This window comes from Scatophagus argus, chromosome 16 (genome assembly GCF_020382885.2).
Source record: "Scatophagus argus isolate fScaArg1 chromosome 16, fScaArg1.pri, whole genome shotgun sequence".
NCBI lineage: Eukaryota > Metazoa > Chordata > Actinopteri > Scatophagidae > Scatophagus > Scatophagus argus.
The window spans coordinates 7,874,727-7,900,747 of record NC_058508.1 but is presented as its reverse complement, the minus strand read 5'-3'; the positions used below and the strand labels follow the sequence as shown (position 1 = coordinate 7,900,747).

Sequence of the window (26,021 nt, the reverse complement as noted above, 5' to 3'; positions counted from 1 at the left end):
AGACCTCAAAATGGCAGTCCACAAAACAATGGCTGAGGTCACGGTGCTACGCCCCCTCTTTATCATAGAGTCCAAGCTATGATTGGACAATCATTGTTTGGGGGATGATTTAGTGACTGATAATTTGCTGTGTTAAATTATTAAATAACTGCAGAATGGAGAAGAAAATCCTAAAATGTTTGAAATAGCAGACTGTTTTTCATATCTGAAATTAACTGAAAACAAGTCTGAATCTGTGACATTACACACAAGTCTGGCACTCTGGCATTTACTGCAAACTGCCCATAAAAAATCTATTTTTTTGCGCTTTAGAGAAGCGATCATAAATGTAAGGTATGTACAGAGACATCCATGTGTCACTTTTTTAATTTTCTGGCCTGAAGTTAAAGTTAGGATTTGAACTGGGAGAGCAGGTCTCTGCTCATTACCCCAGGGGAATTCATGTCTGCCTGAAACATTGCTTCAAAATTTAGCTCCAGTTGTCTGCCAGATGACAAATGCTTCAAGAGACAGTATCATCAACGCAGCTGCTGCTTTCATCAGGTCTATGACTCATTTCAGGTCCTTACCCACATCAATGCAAACTTGGCCACAGCTGGGCCACGTGTCGGATTATATCATAGATGTCCTCACTGACATAGACAGGGACTCATTAGAAAGACTTGTCCATTGTGCTCAAGTAAATATGGAGACAGGAGAGGCAACACTTGTTTAAATTAGCTCTAGAATATCCCTGTGTGTTTATGCTGGAATGTAAACAATGTACTGACTGCAGACTATTCAAAGTGTTGTCAATGTGTCAACTGAAAGACAGAGAACTTAATTTGGCTTTTCACAGCTTTGTCAGTAGCAAAGCAAATACTCAGCAGCTATCTTGTATGTTTATTTCAACTGTGAATTACTGTTGAGTGGATGAAACTGGAAGATCATCGAGATTTTGGCTACATAAAAATCATAATTCACACGAAAATAGGAACCTTTGTCAGATTCGTAAAGAAAATATGAAGACTGACTCGAAGAATACTGATGCACATACCTGGTCTTTACTTCCTGTTAAACAAGCACCTGGGGGATTTCCATCTCATTGGATGCTCTTACACTACAAATAAAGTCAGAGGAAATAAATGGGATAGATGACGTGTGAAACAGATGTTCAACCTGCATAAACACATGTTTCAATGTGCAACGGAGAAACAAAAGATTTAATACATCAGTTTGGATTTTGACAATTCTAATCCTGAAATTTACAGCATGCACAAAGGTTTAACATGATATACTGTAACAATAACATGACTTCAAGGGAGACTCCATCAACTCAGGACTTCGACGAGTGGGCCAGGAATCTGTACAACTGACAGACAACAAAGCTCTAAGTACTGAGATAGAAGTGCTGAAAGCTCACCTCCAAAGTGTGGAGTAAGAGGTTAAGGAGCTCTGCAGCGGGGACAAATGAAGCAAGTCTCTGTGAAAACAGGTGGAGTACTTAACAAAAATGCTCCAGAAACGAAGGGCCAAGAAACTGAGAACAGGAGGAGGCTCTTGTTCGTACCAGAGGAGAAGGTCTCTAAGGAGATGGTCCCACAGAAAATGAGGGGGGGCTCAGAAAAGAAATGAATCCGTTTCCTCAGTTTGAGGACAAAAAGAAGGTGAAGCGAGGGTCCACGTCCAACCTCAGCGTTGTCCCCCTCTCAGCAGCTGGAACAGGACGCAGGGCGACATGGTGGCTCGGTGGTTAGCACTGCGGCCTCACAGACAGACCCGGGCCTCACAGCTGGGTTTCCTTCTGTGTGAAGTCTGAATGTTCCTCCACAAGTCTGTGTTGGTTTATTCCAACTGCTTCACATCCCCTCTGCACTCCAAAGACATGAAGCTCAGTTTAGCTGGACAATTTAAATTGTCCCCTAAAACAAGAAGTCCATAAAAATTTTTCAAATAAATGTTCTCTCTTTATAGCTGTCTTTCATGTGGGGCTGTAGAATTGAGCTGTTATTACAGATAACACTGTCAACTCAAAGTTTACAGATAGATGGACTGTGGAAGATAAAACCCTCCAGCTGTGCCTGGTCTATACAGTGTTTGAAATGTTTTTAAAACATCAGATGTTTGCATTAGTTGGGCATGTGAGCAAGAAAGACAGCGAGGTTATCTAAATTCAAAGCTCAGCTTGGGATATTCACAAAGAATTGTGAGTCTTTTTGGCTTTATGTTGATTAAACTTGACAAAACTGATGACATCTGGTGAAAGACGTTCTTCATAAGAAAACTTAAATCAAATGAAAAAATAACAACTAAATGAAACTACTGTGGTACATGAGTGCCAATGCAATAAACACCTGCGCATATTTATTTGGGAAATATTTGTCTAAGAGTAAACAACAACAAAGTGCTGAAACTGAAAATGTAACATTTTCTTGGGGACGCAATCTTGTTAATAACGACCGGCTGAATTAACTGACTGTCAGTCCAGAAACAGCTGTCACTATAGGCTTGATGGTCCGCTTGTAAACAATGTGGTCACACAAGAAGAGCATGAAGTGAAGTGGAGCCGCAGTTGTAAATACGTACCTTGGTATAATCTTTATTCCTGTAGGATCCATGTATCCATGACTGCTTACCTCAAGTAATACAACCAAGAGAGTGCGGAGGGATGTGCGATACATGCAATCAGAAGTCAATCATGGGAAAAATATTTCCTTTAAAACTTTGAAAATACAACTGCAATCATATCATGGAGGTGTTAGACAACTGTTTTGAGAGGAAGATAGCTGTGCGTCCGGTGCTGTTGTATCTCTCTCTCTCTCTCTCTCTCTCTCTCTCTCTTTGTGTGTGTGTGAGTGTAAGGTAGCATCTTCTTCCAGCTCTTCACCCAGACAGGCAATCACGTCGCGAAAGAGTCATGTTGTTTGTCCGAGTCCAGTGGCTTAAATCTCACAGTGAGAGAGAAGTGCACACCCTGATATGAGGCATTAGCCCAGTTTATTTCTGTGGGAGTGGCTCCTCCCTACTGCTGCGCTGCTTATGGCTCGATCATATACTGTACATGCGACCTCGACGGTGCAAAGTTATGTTAAACTCATCTGGAATGTGGTCTAATTTGTGTCAGTTTGTGGGCCCTTGAAATGAAATAAAATAAGTAATACTAATTAAGAAAGGCTAGTGGTACAATTTTATAGCAACAATTTAAGAAAAAAATCTAAGAAAACCTGTGTTACCAGGGTCAACGAAACAACTTTCTGTTGCAGCTCTGTTTTGATTACTGTGTCCTGTAACAGTCTTGCGTGCTTTCTTTGGTCAAAATTGACCACCAGAGAGCGACAACATCAACAGAACAGATCTGTCGGCGAACAGGCGGAACCAATGTTTCGTTCGCAGAAAAGGAGGGTAATATTAATGACGGACCAACATGGCGGCCAAACATTCTGCAAAGCAGTTAAAGGTGGAACGGATGTGTAAAATTAAGGTTGGTTAAAGTTACATTTTTGATGTAAGAACGTTCACACCAAATCAAGACGAGCTCTTTTTTGGTGTCTGTGAAAATACAGCCTGTACAGAAAACGTTAAGGCTTATCTTACACTGAAACGCGTCAGTACGTTGGCTAACACAGAAATTATGTGGGGCGAAATTGACCCTCCCGTTCAAACACAACCAAGTTCGTGTGAGAGTGAAGACTGGAGTAAATTACAAGAAGAACCGGTGATACGGTTCCGGCGATATGACTCAAAAGGATCCGCTGATACTCAGAAGCCACAGCAAGAACCCCAGGTGAGATCTGCAGCACCAGCAGCATTAGCTGTGTAATTATAATTAACATATGTGCCCACTAAGCTCTGCTGTTGGTAACTTCCAGCTATCGTTCCGCCTTAATGTGCTTCTGTCTACTATCCGTCTTCTATCATACAGGACCAGAGCCAGGCAGAGTCCGCTTGTGTGAGTGACATGGTAGAAGCCATTGCCAAGAGTGGGAGTCCAGTGAAGAGCCAGCAGATAGGAGAGCCTGAACTGACCCTGAAGGAGCGCAGAGAGGAGCTACTGCATCAGTACAGGAGCAGACCGCTGGTGTTCCTGGAGAGGTACCATGTATGTGTATACAGCTCAATATGTCTATACGTTTATTTGCACACGGATTTGTGTTCTGGTCAGTGGCTGAAAGGGGCCCTTATACAGGTGTGATTATTCAGTGAAATGTCCCAAGGATCCATCTTTGGATACTGCTGTACTATTCAGCTTTAACAGTCAGTTAAGTTCAGTGTGAGGTGTTATTAATACTTACGTATATGTTTAGTTGTTTTTATTCCACAAGCTGCCCTTTATGCCCCACCATCACACAAAGGCAGTTCCCAGATTAAAATGAAGACGAGCTGTTGGCTGCATACAAGGACAAAACTTAATTCTTGCACACTGAACTGCATCTCAGTAGCAACCCTCTCAGAACCAGACCAGTCAAGCTGGAGACAGCTGTAGTGACAGTTGTTAGTCTTTCTGTGTTAGGAAAATTGCTTACTGCTATAAATGTGAAAGCACAGTCAAATGGGAAAGGGATTTACCCCAGCTGCAACATAATCACATTATAAATAGTTTTTTTGCGCTAACCTATATTTCCTTATGTTATCTGCTGTACCCTGTAGGCCTGGCTCAAACCCCAGGACCTGCAAGCATTTGCCCATGTCCACTCTGATCCGCGGGCTCAGCACTACAGCAAAGTGATCCAGAGGAGAGCTGCAGCATGTACCAACAAGACCAGGGTTCGAAACCAGCGCTATGCCGCCCTCAGGGCCCTGCAGAAGGGTAGAGACATTTTCCCCAAAATGCAATAGCTTAAGTAAAAGAATTGTCCAAACTCTTAGTATAAGCCAGGCTCTGCTTTGAATAATCCTTGCTTATTTGACCATAGCTGTGTTAAAATGACTGTAAATCACCTTCTTACATGGTGCTGCAAAGCAACATGATTCCAGTACTAGAACAGGCTTTTTTGATAAAGGGTTAGTTTACACAAATTATATTATATTACGTTTTCCACTTGCCACCAATGGTACCAGGCAGATAGTTTTGGTTTTACTTGGTGAGGTTATGTGTATCTATGGCTGAGATATTTGCAGCTCCTCTTACAGTCTACACCACCATCTCTGGTAATCTTGTAGTTTGTACTGGATAACTGATGAAGTATATGAACTGCCTTAATTCCTCTTGCAGAAGGTCACTATTTCAGTGAGGAACAGATGCGAATGAGGCAGCCGCTGCTGTATGAACAGTACATTGGCCAGTATCTGACTGATGAGGAGGTGAGGGCATGATGTAGTGCTGTTATACTTCGATTTGTATTAGATTTATTTCATAATTAACAGTTCAGTTTTTTTAATTTTTGTTTTTTTAGTAATTTCTGAATGACTAATGTAGGTCCTGGAGCGTTCCCAGGAGGCCATGCAAGATAACGCACAGGGGGCACCAGAGGGAGGTACAGGAGGGCTCGCCCACCTCCTCCTCAACTCCTACCAGGAGCATCTCATCCAGAATCGTCTGCAGGAGGAGCAGGAGAGAGAGGAGGGAGCACAGGAGGAGGACGAGGATGAAGAAGACGATGGTAAGAGTGGGCCAAGCAACAAAATGAATAAAGTATAAAGTGTCTGTGCTCTGACTGCTTCCCTCTCCGCTCTGTCAGTCACCACATCTCTCTGTGTCCTTGCTGTAGCTAATTATGTCCAGCAGCAGCAGGAGGAGCCCACCGCAGAGGAGAAGGCTCTGCTCAGGGAGGAGTTCATCAGCCAGATGCACCAGCGCTTCCTCGATGGCAAAGACAAAGATTTCAACTACAGGTCAGGGACAACACCACCCAATAGGCTTTTATTGCATATAAAGGCTGTATTTGTATTACCCTTACATTGAACAGTGTAATAAACATCATAGAGTGAACTGTGATGGATATTTGGGGATTTAAAGTAATTTAAATTAAATTACTTTAATTGAGCAGGCTTTTCGAAAAGAACAAAGACGGTTTTAAAGTTAAGAAGACATCAGTTCAAACATATGTAGCCAAACTTATTGTGCTGCTTTTAAAAGGGTGTGTGTGTGTCCATTACAGTGAGGTGGATGAGAACCCAGACTATGACAACTTGGACATAGTCAGCAGAGATGCGGAGGATAAATACTTTGATGAAGATGATGAAGAGGAGGTAGAGGATGAAGAGGAAGAAAACATGACAGAATAAACTGTGTAATGGCACTCTGAATGAACTGTAAATACAAATGTGCAAAATAATGGTATGTATTCTATTTTTCAATGTTTTCAATACACAAATGCAAATGTAGCTGGTAGTAAATAAATAGGCCTCTTTTTTCCCCTCCATCTGTACTGAAATGATACCACTAAGCTATATGGTTCTTATAGTTCATCACTGACAGGAGAACTTCACCAGACATGAACGATTAGAGGAATTGACTCAGCTGAGCTGCTGACTTGGTTTTCTTCTGATCCTGGAGATATGGTATCTTTCTTAGAAAATAAGGCACTACCGAACTGTAAACACGTGGAGCTGGGGTAACCTGCTATACTGTTTCTTACCATAATTACTGTGTTGGGTAAGTAAATCAGTTTGTTCCCTTCTAACTAAAGGACTCTATACTGTATTTGTGCACTTGAGTTACAAGATGACTGACTGCAGTTTTACATAAGCTTGTTTATGTTCTGCACAAATAAAAAAAACCTGCTTCCATCAACAAATACCAATATGAGTCAAAGACAGAACAAGGATATGTTTTAGGTTTATGTGTGACATTTTCAAGTGATTTCCTTTCCTCCCCAAAAGCCGAAAGCATTTTTACTTCGGAGGACTGGCAGCGCTTTGACAGCAGTACTCTTGTACACCTGTAAACACCCTCATCCTCCTACTGCAATCATCAGCTGTACAATCAGACTCCAAAGAAGTTTCATTTTTTATTATCCTTTATTTTCTGAGTGTAGTATTCCTCTTGTAACTTCAAGACTTTTATCTGCATCTTTAGTTTCTCTCTCCTCAGCTGATCAAGGTCCATTGTGTCCAGATCACAGCTAGTGGAGGGCCCAGAGGATGGAGCCTCCACCGCGTCAGAGGCTTGGCTTGCTTGGAGAACCCTGTAGAGAGTACATCCCTTAAAGAGCTTGCGTGCAAATGAACCTATTGATGTGGAATGTTAGCACTTCCTTTACAGCTTTAAAGACTCATTGATTGTGGTGATTAGTAGGCACAATAATAACAACAACAACATGTCTAAATACAACATGATACATAAACGCCTGTACCACTACATTCAAAGCAATATTAATTCTATCAATAACGTACTTTGTGCCAGTGCAAATCAGATATTTAGGGGGTCATATGAGTGTTAAACTTATTATTTAAAAGAAAACCAATTTTGTTTATCAGTTATGGCATGATAAATGTGTGTGTGTGTATACAGAGTGAGCCAAAATAACGTATACACACATCAGTCTGTACACAATGGTGTACACGTGTATACATTATTTTGGATCACTCTGTATATATTTATATATTAGTGGTGGGACTTAAAAAAATAATCTAATTAACTAGAGGCTTTGTAATTAATTAATCTCACTTAATCGCATAACAATATTTGCCCCAAAAGCAACATTTTTTATTTATTTTTTTTTTTTACCTCTTACACCTTTTTTTTGTTCTCGGATCGGGACTTGTAGCGCTAACAGCTCCAGCGGTTTCTGTGCTCGCTGCAACATGCTTTGCGTTTAGATGGTACCGTAGAGTTGAAGTGCTTCGGTGGTATGCAAACTCTTTTTTGCAAAATTTGCACAAAACCACGCTTTTATCAAGGATTCCATCAGGTAGTTTTTTGAAATAAAATTTGCCTTCCATCAGTCCTAGCAGCGCACTTTCATCAGATTCCTCCATTTCTGTAGCCGTTAGCCGTGCCGTGCCGTGCACATCAGTGTAATCGGTGTACCAGGAAATCGTGCACTGACAAACGTTCCGCGTTGTCTGGAATGGAAACTGCGATTACATTTTTAACTGCTACCCTTTGTAATTAATTAATAGTAATTAACGCGTTATAGTCCCACCCCAATATACATATATATGATATGAGGGTTTTTTCCTTAATATACTAAATATATGTTAGTCATAGATTTTAAGCATCTCGGTTTATTCAGCCATAACTGTTTGACCTTACCTTGTCTCTAACCTCATCTGGAGTAATTCTGGTGCATCGTGGCTAAAGGTGGTGACATCTGTGCTCTTCCACTCATCCAGCCCACTCAAGGATGGGCCACCATCTGTACAGTTAGTAGAACACATGTATTTAAATTTCAAATGCATTTTCAGAGTCTACAAAGAAAACATGAACTTCCTTCTCCTATGGTTTGTGAGCAGCGTACACATTGCCTCTATGCTTTCCTCCTTAATACTTCTCCGTATGGGTGATGTCTTTGAGTTGTCATCACTGATACAGACAGACTCGATGACAGACACGATGCACCACAGAGCGACACAGGAAATCATTCCTGCCTGTCGCCATCAAACTGCTAAACTCTGCACTGTGACGGACACACTTTTATATATACAATGTATATATTGTTTCACACATGTAAATACCTGTATTTTTAGATTTATACTTATCTTGTTTTTGTTCATTGTATTTTTATATCTTTCACTTTTCTTTCTTGTTCAAGAAAACTGCAAGTGCAATGTCTGTACGAAAGAATTTCCCTTCGGGCATAAACAAAGGAATTCTGATTCTGATTCTGATATTTCCAGTTGCAAAGGACTGACCTCTGACTTCAGATCTTGACATGGAAAGCTGTCTCTGTATTTCAGTCTCCATCTCTCTTCTCCTCGTTTCTTTTTCTTTCTCTCCACAGCATCCTGTTTCTTGTCTCTCCTCCTGGTTGTCTTTACAGAGGATAAAATGTCAAATAAATACAAATATTTAAAACAAATGCTTGAAATCTTGCTTGAGATCTACTGAAGGAGCTATTACATCTTGATTTGATACCAACCTTTCATGTTGCCAACAAAACTTGTATCTGTCACTGTGACTAGCAGCACAGATGGGAAACTATGACACACAAATTGCAGCTTTAACTTACATTAGCAAAGGTCTAGCATTTAGCCAGTCTTGCACCAGCCAGTTCTTTACAACTGCCCTTTAACTGTTTAGCAGGCACAAAAAGGACTGCATGGTTTGTTGTGTCACTTCTCCAGACCAAGCAGATGCAATTACTACACAGTTATTTTTATAATACTTGAACAACATAAGCAGCTAAACAGCCAGCCGGTGAACTTTTTACCTGTCCCAGTTAGCTGAACACTAAATGCACCAATGTTAATGTGTCCTCTCCATTAGATGAGAGAAGGAAACAACACCCTTATCTGTAACAGGGGTGAGAGCCTTCCAATCAAAAGCTTTTTCTTACCATAAACAACAATATCATAGACGTCCTTCATTCTCTGTAGACATGTACTTGATGCTTTCTTCCAGGCGTTGACTTGAGCAAGATAGTCTTTACTCTCAGGGCCTGCAATTTTTAATGCTAAAAAACAGGGAACACACAAAAAAATGAGAGCAGAAGATATTAATATGAAAATGTATACAGCAACATTTGCATACCGAACAGCATAAAAAAGACAAAAGTAATTGCATATAAGCCTCATCCCGGATATGAGAGGTGGTCCGATTTTTTTGGTGGGTATGGACTCAGTTCTCCCGCTGCTGATCGAACATGTTCATTTTTCTTTTGAGCCTCAGCTTACCTGGCTGCTCTGTCTTGCAGGTCTTGCAGGCTACGCTTAGTCGTGTGTGGCAAAACACACACTTTTTAGTTGTTGACCCATTGCTCGGCATATCTATCCGAGATGTAGTAAGACAAGACAGAGACAGAGAGACAGAAGTACTTCTTTAATTTAAACAAACACTGATCAGTGAGACAATGAGATTTGAACAATATAAAAGCAATACTTACTTGAGCTGCTGGGTTTTTAATAAAAGAGGTATGGCAAGAAGTAACAGGGATAACGATGGTGGGTAATAACAGGAGCTTTTGGACAAAGGAAAACAAACATGGTTATTTCTCTTGTAGAAACCCTTCTCATCAATGCAGAATTGTAACAAAATTAAGACTGTAACTGTGATGCACTTATTGCATAATGAAAACAACTTGTGATCTGAAAGAGTGAATGATCCGTATTTAGTCCTATTCAACATGTAAACTGCATGAATATCAGCCAAATAAAGGGCAGCAGACACCTTTTGGACTATAAAGAAGTGAGCCCTGAGCTGAATACACTGGAAAAAATGCAATTCATGGTTTAGCCAGCAGTATACAGTAAATCTCTCGTTTCTGCAGGCTTGTGAGTGCTGTTGTAGTAATGCATAAAACTACTACAAAAACAGCAGCACCACTAAATGTAGAGTCCACAGTCCACCACTGACCTGTCCGTGTTGCGTTCATGCTGCTACTGCACGGGTCAGACTTAACATCAGCCAAGGCTTAGTCTACTCAACTCTTGCAAACATTAATCTTAAGCTAGCCTGTGAGCCAGCTGCCAAGCTAAATGCTAAAAGGGCTAACTGTATCGCACTTCATCCTTCGGCTCTCCAAATGAAAATGTAATCAACATGACAGCACTTCCAGACAACGTAAAACACAAAAGCCACTATGAGAAATATATGTCAACTACGCACCTTCATCTTACCTTGTTAAAAACAATCCTGAACTACAGCCTATGCTTCTCTTTGGCAAGTGGGAGCTGTCAAATTAACGCCGCCGGCTTGCGCCGTACCTTCACACGTGTGTGTAGGTATCCTCTAGTGCAGGGGGCCAAAACTCAAAGCACACTTTAGATGGCGGGCCGATCTAAAGTGTGCTTTTCTCACAAGAATGTTTGTAATAAACTGAACTCAAAACTTTGAAACAAGAAGACATTATTGCTTGAGTAAATGGCATGGTCTCACAGAGGACTTCTTATGGCTCAATTAAAGTAGTTGGGATATAGTTTCATATACTGCTAGTGAACTACAATATTTATTATCACCATCAGGCATAGTTTTATTAACTTTCTTTGTAAAGTGCAGGCCTGGTGTATGTCGCCATATTAGCAAGTAGCAGATGAGGAGATTTTCCTGTGCCTGACATATCAATGACATGTTACGGATAAACAGAAATAAGCAGAGGAAGATCAACAGCCATTCATTTTATTTTCACAACACCAGTCGTGAACACACCAACATATGCCAACCAACACAAAGTGATGTCTGGTCGTCCCACGGCTGCTACTCAGGCCATTAGGCGTCTCCTCGTTAGCTCACAGATCCGAGCTACTTGGCTTTGTTTGCGCGTAGGAAATGAGAAAAAAAAACTCACCCGATGGTTTGTTTTACCGAAGCGATCATGTGGCAGTTAACGACACAGCACGCTGGCACCATGTTTTAACTTGTTGAAACAAAACAACAGTACACAAAAGCAGCATCATGCATACAGCTGGCGTAAGCACACTTTTCAGTTACCCGCAAAGCCCATAATGCATTGCGATTTTCCCACCCCGTTGCATCACCCTTTCGAGTCCGGGGCAGCACAGATGGGCGTTTCGTGACCGCTTTCCGACAGGAGGGAGCAGTGCGCTAATTGCGCAAATAGAGATGTTGTTGTTGTAATGAAAATAATAATAAAAGAGCAAGCTAGACCAACAAAATCAACAGCCTCAGTTGTATATGGCAACAGAGCGCGACTTGAGCCCTGTTGCCATATACAACGGGCATATACAGCGGGAATGTTCCCAGGTAGCCAATAGTAAGGCAAGGCGGCAGTTGCGCTGCATTATGGGATCTGTAGTTTGTGTGTTATCAGCGCTTCATATTGCCGGGCCATTAGTAACAATAATAATAGATCTATATGAAATGCCGTGAGTTTGACACATATGGTATAGAGCAAGCCTGTTTTGATGGTAGACTTAAAAATGAGAAAGTAGGAGATTGTGGATCTTAATCGATGCGTACGTTGTTAATAAAGTCATATTTTCTGCATATCAAGATAGTTTTGTGCACGACAAACGAACCACACCTTTCATTCGAATGTTTGTAATGAGAGACAAAGATATGGTTGGTTGCTGTCCAGTCCCCCTCAGCAGGACGATGGGACGGTGGTTCACAGCTCTAAGCAGCGGACGTAGCGCCTACAGCGCAGAAACACCGACTGTTGTGATTGGCTTATGGTGAACCATAGAACGACCACTTTCAATTCTGATTGGCTTGTGGGGTACAAAGCCCACTTTTTTTTCTTCACTACTTTGCATTCTTTTGGGCCATTTCCTTGGCCCTCTAGTGGTCATTGTCCGCCGAAACAACCTTTTGTTTTTCTGAATAAAATTTAATGATATAAAAAAATATATGTGGATTTTCAAAACTTCACAATCATTGTGATCGGAAATATAGTTTTTATATTTTTACATGCATTTAGGTTTCATTGAAACAAATCTAGAAATACCTGTGGTTTTCCAATAAAAAAATAAATGGAAAATGGAATGATGTTTATTTACACCATAGCTATATTTAATGTTTACATTAGTTCATTAACTATTTTTTATTTATTTAGAAAACTTGATTGGCGGGAGTACATCTCTCTCTCACACACACACACACACACACACACACACACATTTTGCACACCTATGTTGATCAGCAGCTGGATTAAGAGTGTAATTCTGCCACATCCCTCCTAGTTTACTTCAGATCCTGGGGGCAAAACTGACTTGTAGCGCCCTGCCCAGAATATCAGGCTCTCCCTGATTGTAGTGCCTGAGGTGACCTGCTTTACTGTTAATTACTGTGTTTCCAAAGCACATCAGTTAATCAGTGGGGCTCTATGTTTGCACCCTTTAGTAACCAGATTACTGACTGCAGTTTTCAATTCATCTTGGCCTGCCCAAATAAATTTCTGTTTCAATTTATAGATGTCAATATAAGCTGGACATAGAGCAAAGATATTGTTGGTATATTACTGCTCATGAGACCTTCTTTGTTAATTTCCTCCCCAAAAGCTGAAAACACTTTTTACTTGAAATACATGTAAAATCAATGAATTAGAAGAGAAACTAAATTGCAAAACATCCAAAAAAACAAACAAACAAACAAAAAAAAAATTTCAGCATTTTCAGCATTGGTATTTTTTATCATGTGAATGCATGCAGTGGAGTGTGGACATGGAAATGTATCAGATAAATCACCTCACGAATCATCGGGTGTGAGACCTTTGATTGTGTGTTTTGCTTTCATCTAATTCTTTATGTGTTGTGCCAAATCAAAAGAATCACATCTGACTGTCTGTTCAAATTCCAAAGATGTAGTATAGACCATTACTTAAAATTTTTTACCAACACTATTACTATTAGGGCTGAGTCTTATAATACAAATTAAAGCCCAGTCCATTAATAATATTACAGTGTTAGAATTATCAATTACTACAAGCTTGCAGACATCCAAGTATGAGCAGTAGTGCAGGATTTGTTGAATCTTGTTGGTAACATTCAAATTTGGCCCCTCCTGCCCAGCTCAACGGAGAGGAGCAGAGATTGAGTGTCTCAAGCGAAAACAAAGACATTTTTTTTCTCACTGTTTCATGGCGGTTGCACCCTAAAGCACTAATATCCATGCCCACACTTGGCAACAGAAAAGAATGTGCCATTAGGCAAACTACTGAACATCTTTGATCATCTTTATATGGAGTCTGTGGCTAATGCACAAAGACATGCAATGACCACATTTCAGTGTACTGGGACTGCTGACAACAACAAAAGGAAAAACAGGAGGTTGAAAATGATGCCACTATCAAAGTTATTTTAAATTTTGCAGGAAAATTAGATTCAAGTTTTGATTGATCAGTTTTGTTTGGGAACATGGTAGAAAGCGACATCCACAAGAAAACATGTTATTTCAAACAATGTTCCAAGATGTGAGAAGAGAACAAAAGAGAATACATTCAACATGAAAACAAAAACAACACAATGCAAAAACTCAGCACCACAATTTCAAATTAACTCTCACATTTAAAATAAACATGGACAACTAGTAATGTCATTGCATATTTCATTATAAATCTGTGCCAGTCCTAATCTGACTTCTAGAAGGCCGAGTCATGTTTGAAAACAGGCTGAAGGCTGTTCATAACATGTCACCAGTGTAATTAAAGCAGCTTCTGAATGCACACTGTATATGCCATTGTCATCTCAGAAAGTATTGAGGAACGTACCCATTGATATTGTGCCTATGATTCAGCTTCTGTTCTGCTCTGAGCTTTCCTGTCCTCCTGAATTCATCACTACTACACTCAGTTTGAGGCAAGGCATTTCATAGATACTGTATGATATTATTTCTGCATTACCTGTGCCCTGTTTTTCTTCTTTCAAGTTTTTAGGAAGTGAAATCCCTCTGCTTTCCACTGAGGAAGAGTCTGATGTAGGTTGAAGCAATGATGATGATGATGATGATGATGAAGCCGGCAGCTGGAAGTGCTCTGACTGGAGTATTCTGGTACACCAGTTGACACCCTCAGTGATCCCCGACTGACTGTATTGTCCTGCTGCAATCATCAGCTTTACAATCAGACTCCAAAGAAGTTTCATTTTTTATTATCCTTTATTTTCTGAGTGTAGTATTCCTCTTGTAACTTCAAGACTTTTATCTGCATCTTTAGTTTCTCTCTCCTCAGCTGATCAAGGTCCATTGTGTCCAGATCACAGCTAGTGGAGGGCCCAAAGGATGGAGCCTCCACCGCGTCAGAGGCTTGGCTTGCTTCGAGAACCCTGTAGAGAGTACATCCCTTAAAGAGCTTGCATGCAAACTGGGCATCTTTGTTTATTTAAATAACGTGATAGTTAGAACGCACCTCACCACTAGCTTCACTGCTTTTAATCCTGCTACATCATGGCCAAAGTTGGAGGCATCTGTGTTCTCACAGTCAACCAGCCCACTCAGGGATTTCTTGGCAGCACCACCATCTGTACAATTAGTAGAAAACACATGTATTTAAATTTCAAATGTGTTTTTGGAGTCTACAAAGAAAACATGAACTTCCCTCTCTTATGGTTTCTGAGCAGCTTACACATTGCCTCTATGCTTTCCTCCTTAATACTTCTCTGTATGGGTGATGTGGCAGCGCTGATATTTCCATTTTCTGAAACTGGTCCACTGGCTTCAGATATTGACATGTCAGCATGCTCATCATTCGCATTTTCATAGTCTTTGGAATCTATAATCTGCTGACTCTGTGTTTTCTGTAGAGCAGAGGAGGAAGTGAGGCAGGCGGTGTGCTTGCTGGTTGGTCCAATATCCTTAGTTTCAGGTTTGATTTCAGGGGATGAGGTTATTTCTGGTGCAAATGGAAGTGTTAGAGACTTCTCTGTTTTAGTTTTAATTTCTTTCTGTCTATCTTCTTTTCTGTCATCACTTTGTGTGAACTCCTCTCTATTTTCTTCCTCAGCACCTCCAACAGTAGGCTGTTCTGACACCCATGAAGGATCAGTGTTTGTGGACGCTGTGATGGAGGAGTCATCTGTTGCACAGACACTGTGTTGGCTTTTCTCTTCATTTAGTGCATCCGCATCCAATGGTTTACACCAGCTGTCTGTTCACAAATAAAACTGAGGTTACAGAAAAGAATCACTTCTTACAAAACAAAATAATATTGTGGAATTAGATTTCTTGACTTTGGTCTTTCACATTCTCACATCTGTAGATTAACAAGCATAAAGGCAGTAAAGGATGTGGTGCGAGCATCACCCCTCATTAAACACACTAATAAACTTCTGTTTGCTTAAGTAGTGCGACTACTCTGTAATTGTACATGTACAAACCTTGTGTATTATGTTTGCTGCAGTTGGACCAAAAATCAGTCTTTTCCTGAAACAACAATTAAGAGAATGAAAAATTCATAAGAACTACAGGTCACCTGAATGAATGAATGAATGAATGACAGCAATGACTTCCTGCATAATAAGTCACAATTGTGATGTGCTACCAAAATCTGTATAAAATTCTAATGGATCAAATGCAAAAAAAAAAGAAAAGTTTCTCTTTTCCTCTTTTCTACCTTATGTACATTTAAAAGTCCAGTCCTTCAACATCTGCACAAAGCTGCTGCAGATGCTCTATCAGACTGTTGTGGCGAGCGCCCTCTTCTATGCGGCGGTGTGCTGGGGAGGCAGCATCAAAAAGAAGGACGCCTCACGTCTGGACAAACTGGTGAGTAAAGCGGGCTCTGTTGTGGGCACAGAGCTGGACAGCCTGACCTTTTATATCTTAAGTCTATCTATCTATCTATCTATCTATCTATCTATCTATCTATCTATCTATCTATCTATCTATCTATCCATCCATCCATCAGTGTGGAACCCAGTCCAGAGAAGAATAAGTGACCCAAGTGCCTAACCTCTACCCTGTTTAATTTGGCCCTAAATATTAAAAATATTGGGCCCTCTGCAGTCTACTTAGATTGACTATGTTTAAACTGTAATTTGTCAGGCCGTAGCATGTCAGGTGATGTCCTCTAATCCAAATCCAAGGTTTACACATAAAATTCTCCAACTTCACTGGTACCAAATCTTTGAAGCCAAAGCCAAGCTGACAACTCACTCAGACGTTGATCTGTAATTTTAGGCTATATAGATGAATTTGACTTGACTAGAAGTCTTACCTCTGGAAGCCTTTTGATGACGATTTTTACTTGCTTCTGCAAAGCACTTTTCTCAGGTGTTGAAATGATCAGTTTGGTCTCCCTTTCTGAAAGAAGAAGAATGATGTTCATACATCCACAAAGAAATGCTAACCTAACATGCTAACATTCATTTCAATAGCAGTATTCCTACAGGTGACGATTCCATCACCTTCAAAAACATTGCTGCCGTTATCCTCATCTTCCATTTCTCCCTCCTCCATTTGATCTTCCTCTTCTTTACTCGTGTCAACTCCTGAGTCTACAACCTCTCCTCCATGTGCAGTCCCTACCCCTTCTTCCTCTGTCTCCAGTACCAATTCTTCACTGCCTGGAAGCCAGTCTTCATCTTTAACATCATCGTCCTCATTTTCCTCTGCAGACTGTATTTCTGACACTTTGACAGGGATATAATAATATGTACTCTTCAGCAAATCATTAATTACCAAGCAGTAAGTCATCTCAACTGACTAATATTAATTTGGCATGCACTGTGCTTATTGTTGTTTTAATCCTGGTTGAAGTTGCAGTTAGAGGAAAGTGCAGACTAACCTTCAGAGGAGCTCTCTGATGTGCCGCGTGATGACGTGGTTTTCTTTTGGTGGGAGAATAAAGACAAAAAAGACTCATCATTACTATGAAAGCTGCATGGATTTGTTTTCCAAAATCAGTATCATATTGTACTTTAACATTCATTCACCTTTGTAGTGCTCCTCCTTTTAAATCCCTTGGTGGTTAAAGAACCTTGCTGTGATAACAGTGACATGGTAGTTAGGTAGTTAATTCAGTGTTTGTTCTGAATATATTTAATAAGACAAGACAATAAGACAAGTACATTCTGTATAAGGGACCAAATAGTCATACCTCAAACAAAAACTGCAGAGGCTTATTGTCATAGAAAATGCTGGTTTTCCATTTTTTAGAAGAGCCTTTCCCTCCAAATTCCTCGAAGGCAGGGGGAGAAAACCAGCAGTCCTGACATTGGATACACTCCTCTCCTAAACAGAGCATCCCCGTACAGCAACACAGATTAGACACAATAAAGGAAAGGGACAAGGGATACTTATACTTACTTATTTATGAATTATGAAGTAAATTGATCAATTAGATGCTATTATTTACCCCTGCCCAGCTTCTCTATATCCAGGATGCCCTTTTTGTTTCCACAGGTTACAGTCAAGAGTCCTACATTGTGTAAAAATTGCCACAGAAGAGTTGTGCAGTTAACTTCCAGCATATTCATTAGCTGCAGTTCAGTGAAGAAGAGAAAAAAAAACACCATGTGGGTGCTATCACATGGCTCTAAAGACTTACTAGTTTCTTGTCTTCTCTGGTTGTGGGTGTTCTGGGTGGAAGTACCTGGTTGCTCATTGTCTTCCTCGTACTCGTCCTCGTCCTCATCCTCATACTCATCGTCCAGCTCCACCTCATCATCATAATCACTGTAATCTTCAGTATATCTGACTCTCTTTCCACCCCTTGGATTAATTCTCCTGTCCGTATATTGTTCTTCTTCGCACTTGAATCTCGATGATGTTCTTTTCCTCTCCATTTAGTCTTCTTTCCACACGAAAAAAACAAAACAAAACTGCAATTTGGAAATGCAATTTCAGAAAACACATTCAAATAGACAAAACACAGGCAAATTAAGACCAGCATTTAGAAAACACGCTGCAAGCACATAGTGTTTCCACAGGACACTAAAAATGCTGAACGTTGTTAAATCATATCATTGTTGTTGTTGTTGTTGTTATGTATGGTCTATACATTCTCAGAGAAAATCAAATCTACTACACACACAGCCTTATACTCAAACAATGCAAATTTCTGTGTAAATTCAGAAAAAACTGCTTATCTAACATATTCAAGATGCAATACTCATATTGTATACATTCATATTTATCGATAATACACATATAATATAATATAATATACAAGGTTCATTTAATTACAACACTAATTCTAATCCCTGAGTAGATGAAGTGAGGAGTCTGAGGACAGAAGCTGCCCTGTAGCCTGGTGGTACATACAGTCTCATCAACATGCCATGGCCTCCTTCTGTGTTTAATATTTAACATTATTACTGTACATTTAAACTGTAGATTTTCGTGTTTTAAATGTTCAAGACATAAACATTAACTTCCTGTTATACAAAGAGATATTTTCAGTTAACAGACTCTGATTGCACCCAGCGGGAAACAGTTTGCTTCTTCTCATTTCTGTTTTTGAGAGGAGGGTAAATAAACACACGACGGTAACTTTACACATTTTATGATTTGAGGATGTGGTTTCTACAGCTTCAATCTTCCTGTAAATAGCAAGAAAGCGTTAGTTCAAAATAAAATGCACTCGATCTGTTTTCCATCCAAGAGAGAAAAAAAAACAGGTCGTTGCTGATAAATCCCACAATGAAGATGATCGGTTTTAGATGACTCTTAGAAATTAAAATTTTTTTTCGCTGTTTTGGCGCGCGCCTCCCGCGACACGCGCTGGCTTTTGGGCGGGCACCAAACTACACTTCAAATGACCGAAGATACCAACACTGCATGTACTCAGTATCGAGCAAGACTGCTCCGTTTGGTGGCGGAAATGCCCTCGCAGGGGGGAGGAAGGTGGCAATAAGATGGTTTTTCACTGACCTGAAGTGTCCCACTGAAAGGATAAAGAGGCAGATAAAACCACCTGAGCTCACCTCATTCACTTTGAAAAGCCACCCTGTAAATGTGTGTCACAAATAAATGCTGTCTGGTGGACTTCTTGATATCTTTTATTGACTTAAAATTAGTAGATGTGATCTCACATGCCATGGTATGACTGTGAAAACACTATAATCAGGGCTTTATGTTTCATGTGCCTTTGCATTGTTCAATAATAATGAATTTATGCAATGAATGAGGCATTTCTCGCTGACGACTGGTGCACTACTCAGCACTTATTGCATTGTAATCCAGTGGCCTAAAGCAAACAACGTCCAGCGAACAAGCAGAGCACTATGCAATCATGTCTGTCTGTTATGTCCATCTACATATTTCAAAGAGCTACATAAAACCCTCAAATGGTTGAATTTGATTGAAAAAATCTGCAGATTAATAAATATAATCACAAAGCAGCGTCTTACCTCTGCTGCCCCACAACAGAGGAAATGAAACTTAAAGTCTGACAGAGAGAGACACTCCCACCAAATGACTGTATCACCATAGTGAGCTTCAGATGAACATTTTGTCTGTTGCCACCAGAGGACTCTGTAATGTGAAAATCACATTCACTGCGAGGAGGCACTGAAGAGGCTACACAGACTACAGCTGCGTTGTTTCACTCCACACAGTGTGCAAGAGCATCAGGTGTGACAGCCTCACAGGTGACAGTAACTTACTTTAGTTTATAGTTAACTCCAGCTCCATCACCTTGTAAGTCATAGCGGTAGCAGTCATGATCCCCTCCATTCAGGGCCGCCAGGGTCTGGATCTTTGCTATGAAGCTGGTGACCTGAACTTCATCCTGCAGGAAGACATGAAAGTTGAAGACATGGAAGCTGCTGCTACACATGGATATGAAGTTGCAGAGGTTGTTGTCACTCTCACCGATGTCACTGTTATTATTGTTTTGTTATCCAGACAATCTCCCTGGGTGATTGGCACAATGATAGTCCCACACTTTAGGGCCAAACTTTGCTTGGATCAGTATGTGGGTATGTTGATCTTACTGAGTCATCCTCTCTATTGGAACTACAAGCACAAAGGTATGCTTTCTTACTTCAGTGAGTCCGACACACTGAAGAATCTCTCACACATTGACATCCTTGTTTTGTTCTGTCTCAAAAGACCCAGACGTGTCAATCACAGCAACATGCGCATGTTTAACTTTCTTAGTCATGTCAACAGGCACACCCACAACTGTCCCAGTCTCCTTTCCACAGCATCTTGTGACTCTATTCAGCCTCATGTGTGATTTAAACACATTTTCCTGAGGATGGAATATTTTCTAGGTTTGATGGTTACATTCTACAACATCAGAGCTGACACTGGATTTATAGAGGCTGATGCTTACATCAATATTTGAGGAAAATGTGCGATATCAGATGATAACAGTGTTTTTAACCATAAGCACCTAAGACAAATAATCTTGAATGCCTTAATGGTGAGCAAAATATATGCTGAACTTTTTCCTTTACTTGTTTTTTGTTTTTGATTTTTTTTGATTTAATATCAACTTGATAGCACACTCTGTGGACAAATAATGCGTTATATTGATGATGTAGAAGCCATAATATGTGTGTGTGTGATCCCCGTTAAACCCCGTTAGCCTACTGCAGTGGGTAACAGAAGCAACCTTTCTCATTTGAAACAAAAAACCTTTTCTGCTGCCAGTGGTATATTCCCTATTGCCACAAATACAGCTCCAAGGTTTTCTTATACTCACTCACAATGTGCAGTTGAATGAAATGCAATATTAGTAGTTAGACAGATCTTTTAAAACACTTACTTCTCATATTTTAAAATGTGTAAAACAAATAAACATGACAAATCTTTACCAAACTGTGTAAAATTAAAATAGTTATTTGGTGCAAAAACAAAGATTGTTTTTTTTATTTATTACAAAATAGCTGATTCTAATAAGGGCCAACACTGACCCACTTACAAAGTCTAACAATGACCTTCATGTACATACACATGCGGGGAGAAAAACAGGACGTGAGGTGAGCAGTGAAAACCTTTGCTTTGTGCTGTCTTTTAGTTAGTTTGCCTTTGAATTTGTCTTTAAGGTGGACTCGTGATGTGTTGCTACTTAACGTCCTGACAAAGTGAGACAACTCCTGTGATGAAATGTCCCATAACATTAAAGCAAAAGCCTTCCAAATAATATTAAACTTATTTTAAATCATTTGGAATTTGTCTTTATAGGCAGTTAAACACAGAAAAACTAACCAAAAGACTTCAGCATTAAGAGTTCACCTTCATACTCACCCCATCTCCGATCCTCTCGTCTTGCATCGGGCATGCTGTCAGGAATCATGGCAGAAACAGATCCAGCTTCTGGGACCACACGTGTATAATGTCAGTGTCTGTATATTGTCATTCAGTTTCTGGGAAACATGTCAACTCTGATCAACACGTGATGAATACAATGAAGGTGAAAGCATGCAAAGGAAATCTATTTAGGTCAGGCCACTTGCTAAGTAGTTGAAAGTTTCACTAGTGTCATGATGATTTGTATTTACATTTCTGACTTGGTGGGTGACTTTCTTTCTACATTGGTTGCTCTAATTCTTCCTTGTGTCTGTGCTGACCTGAAGAGATACCTCTCTGATTTGTGAGCGTGAGGCTTGAAGAGATCGGTAAGGTCACGTCAGAGAAATTCATTTTATTAGAAACCACCACATACAAACTGAAGGTTCAAGGAGAATGAATTTTATTTAAGTGCAACAGGCTGTAATGCACTATAATGTAATGTAACAATAACATTTCATGTACGCTTAGTTTAGAAAAGTGAGCAGTTCATGTGATTTTAGAAATATCTCTATGAAGTTTGGGAGAGAAAAACTTCATGAAGGATGGGAGCTCCTGCTTTGGGATCCTTTGACCCTCCATCACTTCCGATCAGCCAGTCTCTGCAGAAGGGCAATGACTGTGTCCTGTTTGGAGGAGAGCAGCTCCAGCGCTGTGGCTATCCTGCCGAGGTAGTCCGCCATCCGTACCTCCCTTCTCTCGCGCCTCTTCTCCCTGGCTTCCACCCGGCGACGAGCCACCCGATCCAGGTAGGCCTGCTCCTCCTGTCGTTTCAGAATCTCCTGGAACAATGCGGTGCTGGTTTGCTGCTCGTTTCTTTTCTGGCTCAGTCCTTCAGCTCCTGGCAAGGCCGTTGCAGACAATGAGGTGGAAATAGAAGAGGAGAAACAGGACGATGTAGTGGGGAAAGACGAAGAGACACTAAGGAGATTCTGACTGTTACCAAGTGGTGTATTGCTAAGGCGAAAGGGTATGACACCTGGTGAGAACGACGGAGCTTTGCGGCTCACGTAGCGTGATGCGTTGAGGTCTGTGCTACTGGACGAGCCAAGGGAAGGCGAAGTAGAAGCTGTCTCTGTAAAACAAGGCGAGGAGATAAAGGACGAAGATGGCACAACGGTGGCTGGATGAATACTGCTTGTAACCACGTCACTGTTGACGACTATCATGGGCTTGAGCTCTGAAGCATTTGTTGGGCTAATGGTTGCTGTAGTTATTGAGGTTATGGCAGCAGTGCTGCTGATGCTTCCCTGACTTGCTGACTCCACAACACCAGTCGAAGAAAAGTCACAATTAGGCCGTATGATGGTGGGGGGCTGTGGAACCTGCGGTTTTGCAGCAATCTTTGCCAAAGGACCGGGCAGTGCAGTAACAGTGTTTCCTGTTTTGTTTCTTTTGTTGTTGCTGATCTGAGTGCCGACGGTGTCACAGAGCGTGGCATCCATCAACTAGAGTGAGAAAAGGCAGGCACAAAAAGACAGAGAACAGAAATAAGCAACCCAAATTATTTGTAGCAACCAGGTGAGGTGAGTTTGTCTGTCAGCATGTGAAACACAGCCGTTGAAAATGAAAGAGCAGCCCATGCATTCACTAGGCTCTGCATGCTCTTGCTGCTTACTGCTATTAACTGACCTGCCCTTTCTGTACTGAGTCATATTACACATGCATAGGACTCACCCAAGAGCAGACATAAACCCGAAGCTAAAAGTCCTTATACCTGTGTCAAGAAGCTTTCCGTCATATCGCATGGCACACGTAGTTAGCAGTGTACCACTTCTTCTTCTTCTTGCTTTTTGTTAGGAAAGGGCAAAAAAATATCATAGTCCTCCAGACTTGCTGACTATTATTCTTACTTATTGTGTCAGCATGCAGCAAAATGTTGATTGGTTCTCCATTCGACGGCAGAGTTTAGCGAACCGTCAATTCCATTCGTCTTTCAGGCGAAATTGCAGAGCTCAGAGACATAATCACGTGTTCACAAAGAGGAGGAAACACAGTGTTCAAGTCATTCATTTCACTGACAGCGAGGGGTAAACATGCTCTGGTGTTAGAGCTTAGTTTCTGGGTTAGAACTTGATCCAGTTCCATTTCCCAAGTCAATTTTCAGTCCAAATTAGACCCAAAGTTATTTATAAACTATAAGAAATGGCTGATATTTTTATATTTAATCCAGCCTTTGGATTAGAGTGCAGAAAAGACACAAATCTTTTCCTGCTATTGGACTTACATCAAAGAACTCCCAGGATGTTTTCGCATGTCCCGTCTCCCGGCTGCGGTCTTTAACCCTCTTGTATGTGACAATAAGGTTGTTCCACTTGCGGCGGATCTTTTCGACAGGAAGCACGTGCCCCTTGGAAGCCATTTCCTCCTGAACGCTCTGGAAGAGCTGTGAGCGTTCCCGAGTCTCATACAGGCCCCAGCGGCGCCCAACGGCCTCAATCAGACACAAAACAGCTTTGGAGGAAAAGTCGGAGCTGGAAGGAAGCATCTTCTCTGACGAAGCGGGTGGCATCGCTGAAGCTGGTTACAGACACGGGTGAAAAATAAAAGTATGCAGGGTTAGGGTTGGAGTGATATGTTTTAAAGGCCCTGGAAACGTCTGTCTGTCTCAACCTGCTCCTTACTATGAGCAAATGGATCCTACATGTGCATGATGTTTTGGTTGTTGCACATTCTGCATATCTGTTTTTTCTCTGTACTCTTCTCACTGGTTTGAACTGGGCGGGGCTTTGAATCAGGATCTGCTGACAGGTGCTGGGTTGTCTGGTTGCTGTCAATCCAGTCTGATCAAATACACCCACATAATAATTAATATGACAAATAATACCTAAAGATGAATTTACCTTATCCAGTCATGTTTATTAGAAGTTTAATGAAATACTAACATTTGAACCCAAGTTTCCAGCTGCTTTAAGATGAAATAGGCTGAAAATATATCATCATTTTTATGTAAATTCTACATGGAAATCGCTCAAGTCCGCTGAAAGCAATGGATGACATTTAGGGACCTGAAAATAGGCTCAAACCCAAGAAAATGTTGCATAATCATCCTTTAACTTACATGAAGCGCATAAACTGCATGAAGTATGTGTTTAAAATCTTACAAATGGAATGGCGACACATTGACTACAACCAAGGTAGCAAAAGCATTCTGATTCTGTCACACTGAAACACTCACCTGGAGCAATCTTCAGGTAAGTTTTTCCATCCCCTGATGTGGTATAGAAACGGTCTGTACTCACTGAATCTAATTGTGAGACAGAGAAAAGACACATTTATGTCATCTTAGCAGAGCAACAGATTTGCGTGGCTAAGTTAAAACCACCAAAGTCTTTATTTGATCTTGCACTATGAAGACAAAAGATGAAACATGACTATAAATCAAATGTGCACTCACACAGCAGCACAGGAGTGGTTGTAGTGACTGTTTGCAGCTCCTCTGCAGTCTGATCCCCTCCTCCTCCTCCTCCTCCTTCTCTGCATGCGGTGTCTCCGCAGGGCGCAGACGACTCCTGACTGCCCAAAACCAGCGCAGATGCGTTCTCATCGACCGCTTCAGTCTTCAGATGCATTACTGCGACGTCGCTGCTGCCTCCTTGCAGATTTCCTTCCATGGCTCAGACACAAACAGGCACATAAGCCAAATGCAGGGGCAGAGAGAGAAAGATAGAGCCTGTTTTGTCTGCGCAGGCGTTGAATTGGGAGAAAGTTTGGAGATCGCGGATCTCAAACGGGGAGTTCCGCCTCGGTGTGTGCTGCTAAAGTCATGACTCCCTAACGTCAGGTTAGCGCGTGGTGGACAAACGTCGCCCCCTCTCCATGTTTTTCATGAGGGGCAGAGAAATGGCTGCGCTGTCCACCTCCGACGACGGATGCGCAGGGCGGCTGCGCAGCTCTCAGCACAGATTTGCTGCTGGCAACTGTACCAGTGACGTCAGAGGACCGCACATCCAGCACGCGCTCACGACCCGCTGAGGCTTCAGATGAGACTGTGATCAGGTCATAGCTAATCTCATAACAATATTCAGTCTGTACCTTCATCAAAATCACAAAATGCGCCATTAAAGACGTAGACAAACACTTTATCTTGAGATCAGACGTACACAACCAACAGATGTGAGAGAGCCTGGCACAGAGGCACAATTCGAACACCGTGTAGTGGCATGGAGATGATTCGTGCAGGATGCAAGGAGGAAGTGAAATTTGCATGAAGCAAATGCTTTAAACACTCTGACTTTCGCAATACATATTCATAATACAGACACTTTGAAATCCTCCTGAGAAGATGGGTGTGACGTCAGACATACTA

At 41.1% G+C, this 26,021-nt stretch overlaps 3 protein-coding genes across 10 annotated transcripts; 1 reads left to right on the top strand and 2 right to left on the bottom strand.

Moving 5' to 3' along the window:
* Positions 1–3,352: 3,352 nt before the first annotated feature.
* Positions 3,353–6,254, top strand: ccdc97 (coiled-coil domain containing 97). Of its 2 annotated transcripts, none has more exons than XM_046415418.1 (7): positions 3,353–3,460; positions 3,902–4,078; positions 4,627–4,786; positions 5,192–5,280; positions 5,396–5,579; positions 5,688–5,811; positions 6,078–6,254. In XM_046415418.1, exons 1-7 carry the CDS (start codon positions 3,404–3,406, stop codon positions 6,202–6,204), a joined length of 918 nt encoding a protein of 305 aa, XP_046271374.1. In that variant the 5' UTR covers positions 3,353–3,403; the 3' UTR covers positions 6,205–6,254. The 2 variants fall into 2 exon arrangements, with proteins under 2 accessions (XP_046271374.1, XP_046271373.1); XM_046415417.1 differs by having other exon boundaries at positions 3,371–3,763.
* A 668-nt stretch (positions 6,255–6,922) lies between these two features.
* On the bottom strand, positions 6,923–21,732 carry LOC124073275. Of its 7 annotated transcripts, XM_046415412.1 has the most exons (13): positions 21,671–21,732; positions 20,080–20,204; positions 18,021–18,266; positions 17,829–17,891; positions 17,571–17,704; positions 17,407–17,454; positions 17,259–17,301; positions 16,879–17,103; positions 16,689–16,774; positions 15,850–15,895; positions 15,099–15,620; positions 14,883–14,994; positions 12,983–14,799 (listed from the first exon to the last, which is right to left on the bottom strand). In XM_046415412.1, the coding sequence occupies exons 3-13, from the start codon at positions 18,256–18,258 to the stop codon at positions 14,616–14,618; spliced, it is 1,701 nt and encodes a 566-aa protein (XP_046271368.1). In that variant the 5' UTR covers positions 18,259–18,266; positions 20,080–20,204; positions 21,671–21,732; the 3' UTR covers positions 12,983–14,615. The 7 variants fall into 7 exon arrangements, with proteins under 7 accessions (XP_046271369.1, XP_046271368.1, XP_046271367.1 ...); XM_046415411.1 differs by lacking the exons at positions 20,080–20,204; positions 21,671–21,732 and adding an exon at positions 19,825–19,885; XM_046415413.1 differs by lacking the exons at positions 12,983–14,799; positions 20,080–20,204; positions 21,671–21,732 and adding an exon at positions 6,923–7,106 and having other exon boundaries at positions 18,021–18,328.
* A 366-nt stretch (positions 21,733–22,098) lies between these two features.
* Positions 22,099–25,627, bottom strand: LOC124073205. Its single transcript, XM_046415277.1, has 4 exons — positions 25,110–25,627; positions 24,891–24,959; positions 23,940–24,232; positions 22,099–23,160 (listed from the first exon to the last, which is right to left on the bottom strand). The coding sequence occupies exons 1-4, from the start codon at positions 25,324–25,326 to the stop codon at positions 22,294–22,296; spliced, it is 1,446 nt and encodes a 481-aa protein (XP_046271233.1). The 5' UTR covers positions 25,327–25,627; the 3' UTR covers positions 22,099–22,293.
* Between the last annotated feature and the right edge of the window lie 394 nt (positions 25,628–26,021).